Source organism: Rhinolophus sinicus, chromosome 2, assembly GCF_057876585.1.
Source record: "Rhinolophus sinicus isolate RSI-liver-muscle chromosome 2, RSI-T2T, whole genome shotgun sequence".
In the NCBI taxonomy this organism is placed as follows: domain Eukaryota; kingdom Metazoa; phylum Chordata; class Mammalia; order Chiroptera; family Rhinolophidae; genus Rhinolophus; species Rhinolophus sinicus.
This window is the reverse complement of record NC_142502.1, coordinates 83,962,653-83,983,787: the sequence shown is the minus strand read 5'-3', so window position 1 is coordinate 83,983,787 and position 21,135 is coordinate 83,962,653. Positions and strand designations below refer to the sequence as shown.

Genomic DNA, 21,135 nt, shown 5'->3' with positions numbered 1-21,135 from the left:
AATGCTTTCTAGTTATTCAGCATCATTTAATGCATAACGTTTTGTTTACTCATTGTTGCTTTATATGTTACTGGCATTTTTCTAGTGCACATCAACCTGAGAGTGACACAGCCCATAAATTGACCACTGTTTGAGTCCTGCTCACCAGTTCAAGACTTCAAGACTGTGGTGTTTGTGGGGTGAGGGGTAAGGGGAGTGGGGAGGGAGAGAGATTGAGATTGGTTGATGGGAAATAACTCACTTCCATCTTCTGTACCCCATTTGGCTGCCTAGGTTTCTGGTCTTGGGGTGGTACCAAGCTATTCTCAGTAAATCTTAATGCTGTCACAGCTACCCAGATGCCCTCTGTACTGCTGTTCGGTAAGCCTCAGCCATAGCCACTGCCATAGCGGTGCCATTGGTGACTTTCAATTCAGTTTATCTGTGGTTGTTTGAGCAAATAGTCTGTGAGCTATGCTCTGATATTAGGTTCCTGGAAAGGATCACCTTGTCGCCTCTCCTTCACTATAATGATTGCTTCCCTTCATTGTGCTGAGCTGTAACTCATAAGCCAGGCTGAGCACCAGGCCCGGTGGACAGTCAGGCTCTCGCAGAGCTTTTGCTGTCCTCAGTAGTGTGCTGGAAACCAGACATTTTTCTCTTGTATGAGTGGCTGCTGCTTTCAGATTTAATTGTTAGTGGAGTCAACTTCGTTTATAAAGTTTTCTATGGTTAAATAATATAGTTAATTTATAAATTAGTGTCTTACTTTTGGTTGTCTTATCTGTTGGTGCTGTACCTGGCTAAAGGAAGGTGCTGAAGAATGTCTGTTGAATGGGGTGGGATGGAATGGAATGTGGATCTGATGTGTCCTGTCTGATTGTAACGTGTCTGACATGGATCTGGTCCTGTCATGCCCAGTTCGGGAATTACTGCTGTTTTTATTTGTTTAGGAGATTTTTAAGAACTCTTGTATAAATTAACCATTAAAAAAAAAGAGGTTTGTTTTCTTGTAGAAGAAAAGAAATGTACTTGAGTATATAAGTAATTAATCTTTCCTTTCAGTGTAATTTTTAGTATATTCCAAATGTGCCTGTGCTATTAAAACAGTAATAAAGTAATCAGATGATTGGTTTTTACATTGATCAGCTTGGTGTCGTTACTAAGACATCAACATACTAATTAGAATGTCAGGATATTAAATTACTGTTCGTTTTCTAACTTTTAATGTTCTGGATGATTATAAATAATAAAAGAATTTGTAAGTGAAGTAACACATCATCCTATCAATTTTGATTAATTAGCACAGTCACACAGTGGTAGTTATTCCATTTTTGTGTCCCATTTTTCCAACCTTTCCTACCTTTAATTAAATTATTAACAATTTAATTAAAATATTTTTTCCTATCATATGGCTCTCTTTTGTACATTTAAATGAAAAAAGTGTGTTGTAAGCATTGGATTGTAAATAGAAAATTATTTTCAACTAACTTCTATTTTAGGTTGATTGTTCTGGTTATTGATATGTAGTAAATACCTTCAAACTAAAACAATAATTCTAAAACCTAACATCAAACACTAAAGCCAAAACCTAATCCTCAAACTTCAAACAATAACTATTTTATAATATCTCACAATTTTGAGGGTCAGAAATTCAGACTGGGCGCAACAGAGCAATTCTGATCCATATGGTGTTGTACGGGGTTATTTGGTTGGCAGCCAGTCTGGTCTAGAATGTACAAGACAGCTCTACTCACATGCCTGGTGACCAGGTGAGGACTTGTAGAAAGCTGGACTCTACTGGGATCCTTTCCATGTAACCTTGCCGACTAGGGGGTTGGACTTCTTTGGAGTGACCCAGGACTGCAAGAGAACAAGGCAGATGCTTTTATTCCTCTCAGAGGCTAACCCTGGAAGTGGCATGGTGCACTTGTGCCATATTATTCGTCAAAGTAGTCATAGGCCAGCCCAGGTCAACGGGAGGGCAAATAGATCTCAGATCTCAATGGGAGGTGTGTCTAAGAATGTGCAGCCATCTTTAATCCCCACAGTAAAACTAATGGTGAGGTCACAGAGCATTTGGGAAACAAAGTGCCCATTATAGATCACAGTACTTATTACTGCTATAAACCTATATTTGTTAGAAATGGTAATAATATTAAAAATCACGATATTTGCTTTCAGTATTTGCTTCCTGCACGCATTTTTGATATCATTATAAAAGAAATGATTCCTAATTGTTTCATTACACATTGGACGTTTTAAACAGTCTTTCAATTAATAATTTATTTTAAGTGTAGTTTGAATATTGTTGGAATTGTTAACATATAGTTTTACCTGCTAGTACAAATGTGTCTCATTTTAAGAAAAACTGATAACTTTAACTCATTTATTTACTTTTATTGATGCCATGCCCCTTTCTACAAAGGATTCAAGGTAACTTGCAACAAGACACATATGACAAATCTGTATGGAAGTAAAATGTAAATAGCAGTGGAAAATGAGGATCAAGAAAAACAGTAAATGGCATCCCCACCTGCCCAGTGACTAAAGCTCCAGTCCTAGGAGTCTTTTTCTCCAGAGCCCATTGATCCGTAATCCATCAGTCTGTGCTGCCTCCAGAATCTACCCCAAACCTGTCCACTTGTGTTATGTCCACCAGTGCTTCTCTACTCTAGTTGAGGCCACCATCATCTTTTCCCTAAACTACCACGAGAGCCTCTTGAGCATAAGCAGTGTAAATCAGATCTTGACTTTCCTCTGCTTAACGCCTCTTTAATGCACTGTTCTTGGTGTAAAAGTCTGTCTCACCCAGGTCTGAGGGCTCCGTCTGCCTCTCTAACCACCTCCCACACCACCCCCCTGCCTGCCACTGCCCTCCATTGGCCTTCTTTCTGTCTTCTAACTTGCCAGCCTTTTTCCTCTTTAGAAAAAAAAGACCTTTTAGAACCTTTGTGCTAGTTGTTACCTCTGCTTGGGATGTTCTAGCCATAGGTTTGCATGGCTGACTCCTTTTCATTCAAGTTTCCATTTAAATGTCACTTCTTCAGAGACTTTAATTGACCACACAACTGAAAGTCTAAATCCATCCACCCGTAGCACTTCCCCTTGTTTTGTTTTCATCATAGTTCATTACCTGATAGTTTCTTGTTTATTACCTGTTGCCCTCTCACCCCACTGAAATGTAAGCTTCATGAGAGCAATATTTTTACTTTTTGCTTGTTCATAGTTGGATCCCATCTGCTAGAAATAGTGCTTCTGTGTTTTAGAAAGAATGAATGAATTCTAAGTAAAAAAATCAAATGTTAGATTCGATGGTGGTATATTTCAGGACATGATAAGTTTGTTTTAGAAAAGAGGATTATTTCCCTGGGATTTACTCTTTAAATTGGTGATGTATATCTGAATCCCTAATGGATTAAAAAAAAAAAAATATGCTCTGGTCTTCAATCTATATGTCTATGTGGTAACAGGGATGTGTAATTTTGAAAAGCTCCACTGCAGATCTGATGTACGTTCTTGCTTAAGGGCCAGAGCTATGTGGATTCAGGTAGAAAACCTCTGATCAAATTGTTTATAAATGTGATTGAATATTGTTGATTGGAAGTTTATGGACTAAATCTCTGGGAAGCCTTATTTATATCTTTATTCTAGAGGCCAGTATAATAGATTAATGGTTCTGAAGTGGTGTGTCCAAGATGATCATTTGGGAGTATTGCAAGGATATAAATACAGCACATATTTTTAATCTTATTTTTAAACATTTTTTTGGGGGAAAGCATGTTTTACATATCTAATGTACAGTAATACATGTGATTTATAAATAAATATACATATATCGGAAATATGTGCTCAAAATATTTTACTGATAAAAGGTGTGATCCGGAGGGCGGAGATGAATCTGCCAGTCGGGATGGGCTATGCAGTGGTAACAAATGACTCCCAAACCTCAGTGACCACTAAAAATGTTTATTTCATTTTCATGCTCTATGTCTCCTGTGGGCCATCTATAGCCCTGTTTTGTGTCATATTGTCATTTCAACTCAGGGTGATTGAGCAGCCTTTATCTGGAACTTCACCAGTTGCTGTGGCAGAGAGAGGAGAGAAAAAGGGTAAAACGTGCACTCGTAAAGCTTTTGCTTGGGAGTGACACATGTCACTTCTGCTTAGATTTCACTGGCCAAAGGAAGTTACATGGCCACGTGTGAGTCCAGCAGGTAGGGGAAACATAACCCTCTGTCAGTGAGGGACTCTGAATAGTGTGAATAGCAGTGCAGTCTACACAATCCCTACCTATCGGTTCACTGTGTGGGATGTTTACCTCTTCAGAGCTCGCTCTTAGTCTCCTTTTACAACTGCCGACAGAGTGAGACTGATCTGGTTCATGGTTTGATGGAGAATAGCAAAAAGAAGAAGAAGACACAAACACAGCCCAAATTCTGAATTTTATTAGTAGGGCAGCATGTGAAATAATACAATTACAAACTAGAGAAATAAAACTTTACCCAAACTGTTAAAGCTTAGTGTGATTTGTGCTTAACAAAGAGATTATACCATTGTACTGTATGCCATTTGAAACATTCAGGTACCGAGTATTGAATGGGTGGGTATAGATCATAGAGGCAGAAGTGTGGGGAATTGTGAGTAGGGGTGGAAAGAGAAGAGCATCAAAGTTCAAACGTTCCAGGGTCTTTGCTTATTGAAAATTTAACTGGAGTGAAGATTGTGTGCACTCAGGAAATGTGATTCCATTTAGAGTAGTTTGTTTATATAACTCTATTATGGAAGATGTTTATTTTATATATCATGATATAAAGTGGGTCCTCGAATAACATCATTTCATTATAATGATGAGGTGCCTAGGAATTTAACTCTTGTTTACATTAATTAGCCTGTGGTAAAATTGGTTTCATTATACATCGTTTTGCTTAAAGTTAGAAAACCTATAGAAGATGTTAAGTGAGGGCTTACTCTACGTTGGTTGTAAGATGTTGCAGTGATAACTTAACTTGCTTTATTAGTTATTTTGAATACCTCCAAACGACCAGTCCTATGTTAGTTTAACTAATAAAGTAACTAATAAAAGTTTACTGAAACCAGTTTAGTTGCAGGAAACATTTCACTTGATTGCTGGGGAAAAAAATTCTGGAAAACAGAAGCTAATCAAAATATACAGTACTGGTACCACTAATAAATATTTACCATTTATTAAGGGCATGCTATTTGTTATTCCAATTCTAGACACTTTTCATACTTTGTTTTATTTAAAAGCTACATGAAGTAGGTGTTATTTTCTTCATTTTACTAATGAAGAAACTGAAGTGTGAGGAGGTTAATGAACCTGTTTAAGATTTGAACTTAGGTTTCTGCAATTGCGAAAACTATATATTTTCTACTCTGTTGCTCTGCTTTTATAATTGCTCTGCGATAACTGTTTTCACCCTCTTATGAGCGATTCATTGTCAGTAGAAACAGGAAGCCATTTAATTTTGTCTCGCTCCTTTAGAGGGTATTTTTGAGGCATGCAATAGGTAACCTCATTAAGGGAGTCTGAGAAAATGAAATATGCTCATATTTTTCCCAGAAAATAGTAGAGAATACTCAAGATTTTTTAAAAATTTGAAATAATAAATCAATAGCAGTTTACACTAGTAGTAAAGTTTCAGACAATCCTACATTTTTTCAGTGAGGATTTTCTTACTTTGGAAATTTAAATTTTGGTTATAACTAAATAGATAAATGAAAATTTAGAATATATGTGACAAATAGATTAAGTTTTCAATGCACCAAGGAAAAACAGAGTATTTAGTGAAAAGCTAGAAGGCAGGAAATGACATGAATTTTAGATAGCATGTTTTTGATTTGGGTTGCACCTCGTTACTTTGTATGAACAGTTCAGAAAACACAGTGAATTTGTTGGGATTTTATCTAATCTAAGCAAGACTTAAGTAATTTTTTTTTTTGGTACATTTCAATGAAAGAATATTACAGTCTTTAATAACTTAGCCTACAATTTATATTTTACTATACCTGTTTTATGACGTGTTATCCATTCCTCTATCTACCCACCGTCCGTTTCAAAATAAGTAGAACTCAGAGCACTTCCCACCAAATACTGCAGCCTGCATATCATTAACTAGAGTTCAATGTTTGTTAACATTTCTGTTTTATTTAAGGTAAAATTTCCATGCAGTAAAATGTACAAATCTTAAGGGTACCACTTATGAGTTCTGACAAATACAGAAACTTGTGCAACTCAAGTTTCTGAGTTGCACTTATTAAAAGATACAGAACATTGCTATCACCCCTAAAAGTTTCCTCATGCTCTATCTGAATAATCTCTGTCCCGGCCCTCCAAGTGGTTATCCACACCCTCCAAGTGGTTGTCCTGGCAACCACTACTCAAATCTTTTTCTACCTCATTAGTATTGCATGTTCTAAACCTTCATATAAATGAGATGATGTAAGTCTGTTTGTGGTCATATGCTTTCATTTTTCTTGGGTACATACCTAGGAGTGGGATGACTGTGTCATAGGGGCAGGTATTTTTAGTCTTATAAGAAACTGCCAGATCTTTTTTCCAACTAGCTATACCGGTTATATTCCCTCCAACAATATATTGAGAGTTCCAATTCTTCCACACCCTCACCAACATTTTTTTCCATTTTTAGTCTTAACCATTGTAATGGCTGTGTAGTGTTATGTCACTGAGGTTTTCACTATGGTTTTAATTTGTACTTACCTGATGATTAAAGAAATTGAGCATCTTTTCATATATTTATTGACCCTTTGAATTTTATCATTTTGTAAAGTGCCTGTTCATGTCTTTTACTCGTTTTTCTATTGGATTGACTGTCTTTCTCTTATTTCTGTCTTGGCTATTCTTGGCCCTTTGCATGTCCATGTATGTTTTAGAACCAACGTGTAAATGTTCATACACAGAGACACAGACACATACAAAAGCTATTGTGATTTTGTTTGAGAGTGTATTGAAGCTATAGCTCAATTTGAGGAGAATTGGTACATTTACAATATTAAGTCTTCTGATGCATGTTTATGGAATATTTGTTATTCAGTTTTTCTCCAGTTTCCCTCAGTAAGTTTTGTTTTCGGAGTCCTTGCACATCTTTGTGAGATTTATTCCTAGGTACTTGATAGTTTCAATCCTATTGTAAATGGTACCTTTAAAAAAATTCCATTTTTGAACTTGGCTGCTGGCATATGGAAATACAACTGATTTTTCTGTTTTTGAGCTTGTATCCAGAAACCTTGCTTAATTAGATGTAATCTGTTAATGATGACAGTTTTGTTTTTTCTAATCCTTTTACTTTTTTTTTGGCCTTCCCTGTCTAGTGCTCATTCATGGAGTCTTCTTCCCTTGTGTGCTGTTACCTTTGCGCACTGGAAATTGTATTTGGAAAGTTATTTGGAGGACTAGATTGAGGCGTAGGAGGATTATATGTTTCTCCATAAGGTTTTAATTTTTTTCGTTCATGGGTCTGGGACCAATGTTAGTCCAGGATAATTTTAATTAAATCCAGAATCTGAGGTCCCTGGCCAATGAGATAATTGGAAACTGGACTGTAGATCCATAGACAGCTGGTAAACTTCTGATTTATTTTACCAAAGTCCTTCAGGGTCCTAGAGAGGAGGGATGCTTATCCACTTTTGGCAGAGTCTCTTTAAAGCTGCTTTCCCAGAATTAGCAAATATAAAAGTGGACTTTAAATGACAGATCCTGACTGTTGGCCTGGCAGTTCCTAAGTAATGTGTGAGACCTTTGATGACCTTCCTTTGCTTTCCTCTCCCCTTCTCCCTTCCTTTTTCCCTTCTTCCTTCCATCTTTCTTTCTGTCTCGAATAACTTTTTGTGGTTTACCCTTTAAACAGCTATCATCACACTTGTCTTTTATTTTTTTACACACCTGTATGCTTGGAGTCTGGTTGGATTACTAGTACTTACAGCCTACTACTGAGGTTGATTGACAGTAATTCAGATGTCAAATGACGTAAATATTTCCCTCAGTTTGTCGTTTATAGTTCATCTTCATTTACAGATCTTTTATTTTTCTGTATAGAAGTTTAAAATTTTTATCTCTTCAGGTCAATTAATTTTTTTAAAGCCACGATTAGTCTGAGTTAATAGATTTATAGTTGTTCCTAGCAAAATTTGTATTTTAAGTTTGGAGTTATTTTATGTGCCTAGAAAATTGAGAACTAGTTAAATTACTCTTAACTGGAAATAGGTATTTTAATAGTTAACATAACTCTTGAATTGGGATAATGTCCACCTTTTGTATTAACCTGAGTTTTTATTGTAATTCCTTTCTTTTTTATATTACGGTATTTTCTGTTACTATTCTTTTGGTACGTCCTCAGAAATCAACAAAGTAGAAATTTGAAAGTATATTGAATTTACATTTTCTTCCATATTTTGGCTTCATTGATGATAATGATTTAGTAATCATGTTAGGAATGATTTGAGATATCATGGTTTAAAAAATTTTATGAAGACACACAATCTTCACTAGAAAACGAAAGTATTTTATCAAAACTGAATGAAGACTTTTAATTTCTTAAACGGTACAAAATGTTTCCTTTTAGATAAAGGATGAAGAGAAGACTCTCCGAGAAAAGGACATTACTGCTTCATCACCCAGTTTAAGTGGGACTAAGTTCGAGTTGGAGTCAGTGTATAAGGTATGTAAACTTTTGAAATATTTCCAAGGTTTTGCTAAATATATCACATAGAGCTTTATATACATATTTAATTAGCCCATTTGTCTAGCCTCTTGTCACCACAGCCTCTCCCTGTCCTGCACAGATTTCTTCTTCACCCTACTTGAGTGTGCTAACATTCTGTCCTCCTACACAGACACGCTTCTAACCCTGCTTGGGCTCTCACCCCATATTGCCGGCCATTCTCTGTCCTCACAGTGCTTAGACCTTTGCACTGCATGCTAGGCCACCTCCTGCAATGATATACCTGTCACTCACTTGGCACCAACACATGGTCTGGATCACTACCCTGCACGCAAGTCTTCCTTGCTCTTCCTGGGCTCTGACACCAGGCTTGGACCGTCTCCGCATGTGGACACGGTCTCCTTCCACTGGGGTCTGCCCCTGTCTGCCTACTTGCTGCCACGTGGCAAGATCTTCTTGAACCTCCCTACGTGCCAGCATCTTGCACTGGGCCACACCTGCTGCCCTCTACCCCTTAGCACAGATACCTGCTTGGCTTGAATCCACTGAATAGTTTCAGAAGGGGCAGAGGGGACAGCTGAAGTGTATTTTAAAATTTGATAGCGGTAGCACCACTATTTCCTTTGAAAAGTTGTACTCATTATTATGGTTGAGTGCCAGTAGTTTAAAATCCTGCTTCCACAGTAGCTCCCCATGCCCGCTTTCCTGTTTCTACCAGTTAGGCCATCCTTCAGGCAGCCTTCCAAACTGAGAGTGTAGGAATCAGTGTTTCTCTCCCCACACCACACATTTCTATTACTCTGGCTTCACATCATCTTTTGCTTCTGCTTGGGCATCTTTATTTTTACTGTGACCACCCTAATAAGCTTGAATCATGGAATATTAGAGCTAAAGGACCCCTAAAGATCATTTAGGCCATTTCTTCCTCTCCTTCCCGGGTTTTATAGATCTGGCCGCTGAGGTTTAGAAGCATTCATTAAATGTGCTGAAATCTAGTAAGTAACACAGCTTGAAGTAGAACACCCATTTCCAACCTTCTAGCTCCTCCTCTTGCCTGGATTGTTGAAATAAACTCTCTTACCTCCTCCTCTAATATGTTGTGTGTGACTTACCTGATGGGTGCAGCGTCACACACGTACTGCCCTGTAGAGCTGTTTGACTTTTCATGTGTGTCTGTCTTGTTTTCTCAACTAAGTGATGACCTCTTTCAGGAGATTCCTCCTTCAGTTGTAGGAATCTGTAAATTAATAAAAAAGACTGTTAAAAGTCACACAATCGCCAGAGGGTAAGAGGGGAGAGGGGTGGTAGAAGAGGATAAAGGGGATCAAATACATGGTGATGGAAGGAGAACTGACTCTGGGTGGTGAACACACAATGTATATACAGATGATGTATTACAGAATTGTACACATAAAACCTATATAATTGTACTAACCAATGTCACCCCAATAAATTTTAATTAAAAGAAATCCCATGATCTATTTATTAAGTGATGTCATTGGATGTATTGAAGAATGATAGGCATATAGAGTTAACTCTTCCCTAAAACTTGAGCAAATAGCAATTTGGGGATCTTTTTTTTAACTTAATTTTCACCTCATTTTTAAAAAGGAGAAAAACTATTGGAGAATAAGGATGATTTTCACAGTTTAGTAACACATTCTGCTGATATCGTAAAATTTTAGTATAGTTCATAGGACTTTAAAAGTATATGTTGATTAGTAGTAGTTTTTTTTTAAATATTTACTGAGAAATACTTATTTTAATAACAAAACTGAATGCTTAATTATTTTCATTTCTTAGTGTTGAGAATAGCTTTTGTGATATATTTCTCTAGAGAAAGAATGGAAACAGATGAAGAAATTCGTATTACTTGCTGGTAATTTTCAGCACTTGAATATATTGTATACACATTAGAATTCTACTTGATGTAGAATAAAATGTGGGGTATATTATATGAGAAGAATGCAATGTGCTTAGAGGGCTTGAGTTGGGAGTTTGAAATCCTGGGGGTTATAATTTGTAAATTCATGAGTTAAAATAAAGCATTCTAATTTGGATTATTGTTATTTTTCATAACATCTACTCTGAAACGAATACATTTTTGGACTGCCACTTCTTCCTAACGCTAATTATTTAGTGTTGAGGAGTATACATTGATTTTTCCTTGTTTTTTGTTTTTGATCTGCTGGGATTAATAAATTTCTCGTAGGAAGAATTTTATTTAGACTTAGTAAATATGAAGACTTAAGAGGATTTCAAAATGACAGATACTGTTTATTTTCTCTGTTTTACTCTGAATGTAGATCCCTTTTGCTGAGGCTCTGGATTTGTTCCGAGGAAGGAAAGTGTATTTGGAAGATGGCTTTGCTTATGTACCACTTAAGGACATTGTGGCAATCATCCTGAATGAATTTAGGACCAAATTGTCTAAGGCTTTGGCAGTAAGTATTTCACTTATTACCATATTTGCATAGTCACTTTATTTCCACATATTCAGTTATATACCGTTGGTAGTTTGTTCTTTACTTCTTAAGAAATAAGTTAATTTAATTTTCTTAATGATATTCAAATGGCTTATGATGTGATACTGGTAATTCTAGAACTGGAGGTTTTTATTTGTTCTACCCATAGTTAGTTTGCTCATTTTTTCTTTTTCTTAGTGATACCAATGGTGAGTTGATTAATTTTGTAAGTGGCCTCCATGGGTTTCTTCAAGGTCATATCTATTTGTTTGGAGATGGATTTCATATAAGGCCTTTCACAATCAGAGTGGCCTGTGGTGGATGTAACTCTTAGATTTCTTTTCTAAATTGGTATTTTGTGTAAGTAGAGGGCAATGTAGAAGAAAGTCTTTGTATTAAGTACTAAAAGCAGAAATATGATAGTGCTGCAAGAAACAACCTACTGCTGGGCGAAATTGGTGGTAGCTGTGTTGAATAAATAGCATGATCAGTGCTTTTTAAGACATTTGTTGAAAGTGTTATACTTAGGTGTAATGTCTTAAACATATACACATTTTGCAGTGTTGCCTTTTAATCTGACTATAGTTCTTATTGTACTTATTGGTACTTAATGCGGAAGAGAACTTCCAAGCTATGTGATGCGGTTGTTTTTAAGTTATACTGAATACAGTATAAGCATAGGCCAACTTTTCCTTTTGAGTTAAAAATTGTAGTATTTTCTGTATAAATAATTTTTATTACTGGCTCTCCTGGGTTACCTAAATATGTATAACTCAGCTATATCAGCATTTGGAACGACCAAAATGTTAACTCTGGTTTTATTAAATAAGACAGTTTATGAAAATATCTAGGATAATAGGTGTTTAGTAATTTACTATTCCTCCTTCCCCCCTAATCCCATGTTGTTTTTTAAATCCTCAGTAAAGTTGATGTTTTTCAATAGTTTCTTTACTTGTCTGTGACTTATTCTGGACCGAGGTGGGGATGGGGAAGGAAGAGAAGGGGGGGGGGGGAGAGAGAGAGATTAAGGAATTGGCTCACATGATTGAGGAGACTGAAGTCTGACATCTGTGGGGTGGACCTTGGAGCTCAGGCAAGAATTGAAGTTGCAGTTTGGAGTCTATAATTTGTAGGGCAGGCCATCGTGCTGGGAACTCAGGTGAGAGTTCTATATTACAATGTTGAGGTAGAATTCTTTCTTCTCCGGAAAACTGGTAGCTTTTAAGGCCTTCAAGTGATGGAGTGAGGCCCAGTCACGTTATCAAGAATAATCTCCTTTATTTAAAACTGCTGCTTGCTAATGTACCGTCAGCAAAGTACCTTCACAGCAATATGCAGATTCGTGTTTGACAAAACAAGTGGGCACCATGGCCTCGCCAAGCTGACACAGAAAGTTAATCATCATACAGGTGCAAAGGGACTTCTTGAAGCAGAAGAGGACGTGAGGGGTGCAGAGACCGAGAGACACCTCTCCCTCAACCCATTCTTATTGAAGCCTCATTGTCGTGGCCTCCTTTGTTCGCCATCTGGTGGCGGAAGTGACACACAAACCAGTGACGATGGCTTTTGTTGCGGTCTCCACACTGTTTGGGGGCTCTGTTTCTCAAACTTCCATTAAAAGAAAAAGAAAAGTTTATTCACAATTAGAGCTAAAAGTAGCTTGTTGGATATCAGAGGGAGGATGGGCCTAGAAAAAATTTTCAACTGTTGGTCAGGTGCTACCAACAGAAAAGTTAGGAGCATGTTTAATTTGTTGGAGTGCTTAACTTAGTGATAGTTCCTGGTAGGCCTTTGTAGAGCTTTCCCAGGTATTCAGAAATATACCCGAGTCTCAGGAAGCTGGTCCTTCGACAGTGGCACAGTCTCTGCAGTTTCACAGATGGTAATACTTCTGAAAAGCATCAGGAGGATATTCTGTAATGCTTAACTTCTGTCTTCTTTAGCAGGTTAAATGTGCTACCTACTGGATTTTAAACTTGTGTCATTTTAAAGAATGTCTTTTAAGATTTTCCTAATTAAGGCCTTCTGATAGGCCTAGCTTATGGCTGTCAGCCTGACTTTACTTTTTTTTCTTAAATGCCATTAAATTGAGCTTTAAGGTTGACTTCTAGGTATAACTTCTGAAATCTTCCATGCGTTAGATTTACTGCAAAAGTAATATTATTAATTTTATAAGGCTGCTTCTAAGCTGTGTTTTCCTTGCTCTTGGATTTTCCCGATGAAAAATGAAGAAGGACTCCTTAACCAAGTTTTATTGGGGTAAGATCAATTTTACGAAGCCTGACGACTTCTTATTCTGAATTTTTCCGGAGCGATGTTACAGCTCAACTGAATGGCTCATAATATTGAGTGACTCTCTCGTCAGCACCTTTATTGATTAATGACACAGATAAGAAAAATGTACCCTGTTTCAGGGGGATTAGAATCAAGGAAGCTAGAAGTCTCTCATTCCATCTTAAGACAGTTTAAAGTCTGTATTTAAGGATGATGTGATCCATGAAAGAGAAGGAGAGGCTGGTATAGTTCAGCAATGTGGAGTGGAGAGAACAGAGGGGGCTCATGCAGGCATTTTGAAAAGAACTGTGGGAAGGGGAGGGGGAGCATCTGGTCAGCCAGCAGAACGTTAGGTCAAAGCTAGGTAAGGAAGTGGCTCTGCTGACATGGTAGGAAGATCAGCACTGTTACTGATTGTCTTGTTGTTCAGCTGTCAGAGAAGATCGTGCTGCTTCCTACACCTGCCCTCACATGCTACCTCACCTCCTCCATCTTACTGAGATGGATAAGCCTTGTAGCCTGGGACTGTCAAGGGCACTGCAATTAGTACTAAATCATTCTCGCTCTGGCAAGTCCTGGCGTCACAAGCTTCTGGCAGATGTGCTAGTGCATTTTCAGTGTGTCTGGATGCCTGAATGGTATAGCAAAGCTCTCAGCAGGCCAGGTTGTTAATCCGATAGTGAATTCAATGTGAATCAGCTTTTAGAAGAGGAGAAATACTAGAAATTAAGATGGGCTGTTGTGGCTATCTTTTGCTAATCATGACCAACTTTGGTTAATTTTGAGGGTATACTCATATACCTTTAATGAGATATAACAGGGAATTCATGCAGAAAGAATCTGTGTATAAAAATGTTAGTGTACCTCAGATGCAGTCAGTGGCCGCTCTTCTCTCTTTGTAGAATTGCATTAGCCAGTTCTGGAATAGCATGTTATGTAAAAATGATAGCATTCATAATCAATTAATATAGACTAGTACTTGGAAAATAAGAAAAGATACGTAAGGAATAAAAACATTAAAACATTAAGGATTAAAAAATGTCATCCTGACATAAAAAATAAGTTGTAGTGTAGTATTTGAAAGCTTGGGCTCAAGAACCAGACTGTGTGGATTTAAATCTCTTTTACTGTTTAAGTACTCCAATCCACCATTTCTTTTTCTGCAATGTAAAGATAGTAATAGGGAAACAAATTTTAAATGAGATATTAGGCAAAAGGGTGGTTGACACATGTGCCTGTGTAGTGCATGTTGTCATGATGATGGTGGTAAAGATGATGATTTCCGTTCTTCTTGCTTGAATGGTTCGAACTAGCATTCATCTTGCTCCAATAAGTCAAAAACAAATGCAGAAAGCTCGATATCTTAGTAAGTTGAGGTTGCCATAACAAAATACCAAAGGTTGGGGAGCTTAAACAACAGAAATTAATTTTCCCACATTAGTCTAGGAAGTCCGAGATCAAAGCATGGGACAATTTGGTTCCTGATAAGGGCCCTCTTCCTAGCTTGGAGGTGGGGTGGGGAGGAGGAAGTTCTCTCTTCTTATAAGACCTGTAAATGCTATTGGATTAAGGCTGTCGTTGTGACCTCTTTTAACCTTCATTACCCCCAGCGATCCAATCTCTAAATACAGTTACATTGGGCATTCAGGCTTTAAAATATGAATTTTCGGGTGGCAGAATTCAGTCATAGCACTGGATAAACATAGATGGTGACTATTTTGGCAAAAATGAGAGAATATGGCAAAAGATGACAATAAAACCTAAGGAGATATGAAAAGATGAAGGCTTTCGAAATCCTAGCTTTTCACAGAAATCGAGGCATTTTTAGCATTTTCAGTTTTATCCATTTGAAGATCATATTGGATTCAAAACACTTTTCCCAAAAGCTTTGAATTATTGATACAGTCTTGCACTAATGTTTTATCCTATACGACAGAGGACCCCCCATCAATATCTAATATCTAATATTGATATTAGAAACATGAGATTAATTAGCCTCTTTGTTACCAGTTATCAAAGCTATGAATGGCCCAACCCTGATGTAGGATTGTGTCAGGGAATGTGCACGGGTTTGCTCTCCTAGTTCTGTGGCCTGCTTGTGACCCAATCTGGCCTCTGTAGGCTGCTGCATGCAGAAGAGCTCAGTGTTGTAGGGAGTATTTCCTTTGCCACTTAGAAGAACCCCACTTTGATTTATTCTTCGTATGCAAGGTTGTTTCAATATCTGCAAATCAATTAATGTGATATACTATTAAAAAATGAAAAGTACAAATCATAGGGTCATATCAATAGATGGAGAAAAAACATTTGAAAAAATTCAGCATCCATTTATGATAAAAACTCTCAGAAATATGAGAAAAGAGGGACATATCTCAACATAATAAAGGCCATATATGACAAACCCACTGCTAATATACTCATTGAGGAAAAGCTACAAGCATTCTCCTGAAGATCAGGAACAAAACAGGGATGTCCACTTTTACCACTTTTATTCAACATAGTACTCGAAGTCCTAGCCACAGCAGTCACACAAGAAAAAGAAATAAAAGGCATCCAAATTGGAAAGGAAGAAGTAAAACTGTTACTATTTGCAGATCACATGATACTATATATTGGGAACCCCAAAGAATCCACTAAAAAACTATTAGAACTGATTAATGAATTTAGTAGAGTAGCTGGATACAAAGTTAATATTCAGAAATCAGTTGCCTTTTTATACACCAATAATGAACTATCAGAGAAATTAAGAAAACAATCCTGTTTACAAATGCATAACAAAAAAAATACCTAGGAATATAACCAAGGAAGTCGAAGACCTATATTCAGAAAATTATAAGACATTGAAGAGAGAAATTAAAGAAGATACAAATAAATGGAAACATATATCATGCTCATGGATAGGAAGAATTAATATAGTTAAAATGTCCATACTACCCAAAGCAATCTATAGATTTAATTCAATCCCTATAAAAATGGCATTTTTCACAGAACTAGAACAAATAATCCTAAAATTTATATGGGAGCATAAAAGCACCTGAATAGCCACAGCAGGAAAAAAAAAAAAAAGAAAAAAGCCGGAGGTATCACACTACCACATACCAAATTATACTACAAGGCCATAGTAATCAAAATAACATGGATTGGCAGAAAAACAGAGACATAGATCAATGGAACAGAATAGAGAGCCCAGAAATAAATACATGCCCATATGGTCATTTAATCTATGACAAAGAAAGCAAGAATATACAATGGGGTAAAGACAGTCTATTCAGTAAATGGTTCTGGTAAAACTGGACAGACACATACAAAAAAGTGAAACTGGACCACCTTCTTCTTCCATATACAAGAATAAACTCAAAATGGACTAAAGACTTAAAAATGTAAGACCCTAAACCATAAAACTCCTAGCAGAAAATATAGGAAGTAAACTCTCAGACATTGCTCTTTATTTTTACTGATACATCTTTTCAGGCAAGAGAAACAAGAAAAAATAAACACATGGGACCACATCAAACTAAAAACTTTTTTACTGCAAAGGAAACCATTAATAAACGAAAGACGTTCTATGGAATGTGAGAAGATATTTACCAGTGATACATCTGATAAAGGATTAGTATCCAAACTTTATACAAGAATCATACAACTCATCACTACCCCCCCCCCCACTAAAAAAAAAGACAACAAAACACAAAAGAGCAAGCCAATGAAAAAATGGGCCAGAGGACCTGAATAGACATTTCTCCAAAGGGGACATACAGATAGATGGCCAATAGACATATGAAAAGACGCTCAATGTCAATAATCATCAGAGAAATGCAAATAAGAAACCACAATGAGATATCACCATACACCTGTCAGAATGGCCATCATCAGTATGAAGTCTGACAATTAAGAGTGCATACTTGTTGCAATGATGTTGCTAGTCTTTTTCTGTTATCAGAGGGATTATTTATTATGGATTTGTACCAACTGGACAAACAGTTAACCAAGTTTACTACTTGGAAATGCTGAAAAGGCTGTGTGATAAAGTTAGATGACCTGAACTTTTCGCCAACAATTCATGACTATTGCATCACAATAATGCACCAGCTCACACGGCACTGTCTGTGAGGGAGTTTTTAGCCAGTAAACAAATAACTATATTGGAACTGTATTTGATGACATTCAGGACATTAAGGGTAATATGCTGACAGCTCTGATGGCCATTCCAGAAAAAGAGTTCCAAAGTTGCTTGAAGGGTGGACTAGGCACTGGCGTTGGTGCATAGCTTCCGAAGGGGAGAACTTCGAAGGTGACTGTAGTGACATTCAGCAATGAGGTATGGAGCACTTTTTCTAGATGAATTTGCACACTTAATTGTTCGACCTTTTAAATCAACAAACAACAAATGTTGGTGAGGATGTGGAGACATGGGAACCATCATGCCCTCTTGGTGGGATTGCAAATTGAGGTAGCCACTATGGAAAACAGTATGGAGGTTCTTCAAAAAATTAAAAAGAGAACTACCTTATGATCCTGCAATTCCACTTCTGGGTATTTATCCAGAGAAATCCAAAACACTAATTTGAAAAGGTATATGCACCCCTATGTTTACTGCAGTGCTATTCACAATATCCAAGATATGATAACAATGGAAATGCCCATCAATAAGACCATTCGATAAAGAAATTGTGGTACATTTATACAATGGAGTATTACTCTGCAATAAAAATGAATGAAATCTTATCATTTGTGACAACGTGGTTGGACCTACAGGGTATTAAGTAAGTGAAATGAATCAGACTGAGAAAGACAAATACCATATAATCTCACTTAGGTGGAATCTGAAGAACAGAATAAATGAAGAAAAAAACAAACAGAAACAGACTCATAGATACAGAGAACAAACTGATGGTTGCTGGATGGGAAGGGTGTTGGGGGGTTGGATGAGAAAGGTGAAGGGATTAGGAAGTACAAATGTGTAGTTACAAAATAGTCATGGGGATGTGAGATATAGTATGGAAAATATAGTCAATAATAGTATAAAAACTATTGTCATATGCGTACTTGACTTGTTAGGAAGATCACTTCATGAATTATATAAATGTCTAACTACTATGCTGTACACCTGAAACTAATATAAACTACAATTGAATGTGAAATATAATTTAAAAAATATGTAGTCATGGTATGTAAAGTACAGCATAGGGAGTATAATCAATGGTATTGTAATAGCTATGCACGATGTCAGAGAGGTAGTAGTCAGAGAGGTCAGGTCTATCAATGACTAATCACTGTGTTGTTTTGTACACTTGAAACTAATAATAAAAAAAAGAAAAAGAAGGGAAAGAACCCCACTTCTCTGGAGCTACCATCGTGACCATGACTTATTTTTGTGTTTGATGGAATTAACATAAGAGAGTCACCCAGTATTCTCTGTAGAAGTTTTTATTTCTTCTAATGATTATTATTATTATTATTATATATTTATTTTATTTATTTTTTTATTAGTTTCCGGTGCACAAAGCAATGTAATAGTTAGACATTATCATTTATATCCCTCACACTGTGTCAACCCTCCTCCCCCCATCCACTATCCCTCTGACATTGCACAAAACCATTACATTTCCACTGTCTCTATTCCTAATGCTGTACTCCGCTTCTTGTAAATATATACATATATATATATATACACACATACATATTACATATATGTATATAAATAAACTTGTAGTTGACACTCGTTATTGTTCAGCTTCAGCTTCAGGTGTACAGTGCAGTGATCAGGCATCTACATCTTCCCTGAGGTGGTCTCCCTAATGAGACAAGTGTCCATCGGATACCCCACAAAATCTTTACAACATTATTGATTACATTCCCCAAATTAACTTTTGTAATCCCATGGAAATCTTTTGGTTACTGACTGTGCTTTCTAATGCCCTCACCGTCCCCTTTATCCCCACCCGCCCTCCCATCTAGCAACCCTCAGTTTTTCCTCTATGTCTCTGAAACTCTTTCTGATTAGTTTATTCATTTATTCTTTTTTTTAGATTCTACATGTGAGATCATATGGTATTTGTCTTTCTCTGTTTGACTTATTTCACTTAACATAATGTTCTCTAGGTCCATCCATGTTGTCGCAAATGGTAAGATTTCTTTCTTCTTTATGGCTGCGTAATACTCCATTGTATAAATGTACCACAGTTCCTTAATCCAGTCATCTACCGGTGAGCATTTCGGTTGTTTCCATGTCTTGGCTATTGTGTATAGTGCTGCAATAAACATAGGGGTGCATAAAATTTTTTGAATTAGAGTTTTGGATTTCTCCAGATAGATACGTAGGAGTGGAATTGCTGGATCATAAGGTAGTTCCATTTTCAGATTTTTGAGATACCCCCATACTGTTTTCCATAGTGGCTGCACCAATCTGCAATCCCACCAACAGTGCACAAGGGTTCCCTTTTTCCACATTCTCGCCAGCACTTGTTTGTTAATTTATTGATGATAGCCATTTTGACTGGGGTGAGGTCGTATCTCATTGTGGTTTTTATTTGCATTTCTCTGATGGTTAGTGAGGTTGAACATTTCTTCATATGTCTGTTTGCCATCTGTATGTCCTTTTTAGAAAAATGTCTCTTCATGTCCTCTGCCCATTTTTCAATTGGGTTGTTTGGTTTTTTGGATTTGAGTTGAGTGAGTTCTTTATAAATTTGGGATATTAACCTCTTATTGGATATATCATTGGCAAATATCTTTTCCCATTCAGTAGGATCCCTTTTTGTTTTATTGATGGTTTCCTTTGCTGTGAAAAAGCTTTTTAGTTTGATGTAATCCCACATGTTTATTTTTTCTCTTACGTCCCTTGCCTGAGGGGATATATCAGTAAAAATCTTACTCCAGGTAATGTCTGTATAGTTTCTTCCCATATTTTCTTCTAGGCATTTTATGGTTTCAGGTCTTACATTTAAGTCTTTAAGCCATTTTGGATTTATTTTTGTATACGGTGTAAGGGGGTGGTCCAGCTTCATTTTTTTGCATGTGTCTGTCCAGGTTTCCCAGCACCATTTATTGAATAGACTGTCTTTACCCCACTGTAAATTCTTGCTTCCATTGTTGTACATTAGATGCCCATCTAGGCATGGATTTATTTCTGGGCTCTCTATTCTGTTCCTTTGATCTATGTGTCTGTTATATTCCAGTACCATGCTGTTTTGATTACTGTAGCCTTGTAGTATAATTTGATGTCAGATATCGTTATACCTCCCACTTTGTTCTTATTTCTCAAGATTGCTGAGGCTATCCGCGGTCTTTTATGGTTCCATATAAATTTTAGGATTATATCTTCTATTTCTGTGAAAAACGTCCTTGGTAGTTTGATAGGAATTGTGTTGAATGTGTATATTGCCTTAGGCAGTATGGACATTTTAACTATATTATTTCTTCCTATCCGTGAACATGGTATGTGTTTCCATCTATTTGTATCTTCTTTCATTTCTCTCTTCAGTGTCTTATAATTTTCTGAGTACAGATCTTTTACTTCATTTGGTTAAATTTATTCCCAGGTATTTTATAGTCTTTGAAGCAATTGTAAATGGGATTGTTTTCTTAATTTCTCCTTCTGATGGTTTATTATTAGTATATACAAATGCAACTGATTTCTGAATATTAATTTTTTATCCTGCTCCTTTAGTAAATTAATTTATCAGCTCTAATAGTTTCTTAGTGGAGTCTTTAGG

The 21,135-nt window shown here is 36.7% G+C and overlaps 1 protein-coding gene across 1 annotated transcript in view; it reads left to right on the top strand.

Moving 5' to 3' along the window:
* PRIM2 (DNA primase subunit 2) overlaps nucleotides 1-21,135 on the top strand; it is a 182,604-nt gene that overhangs the window by 26,463 nt on the left and 135,006 nt on the right. Inside the window, exons 6-7 of the mRNA XM_088795636.1 lie at nucleotides 8,583-8,678; nucleotides 10,988-11,125. Of these exons, the coding sequence (XP_088651762.1) occupies nucleotides 8,583-8,678; nucleotides 10,988-11,125 (234 nt within the window). The remainder of the gene's footprint in view (nucleotides 1-8,582; nucleotides 8,679-10,987; nucleotides 11,126-21,135) is intronic.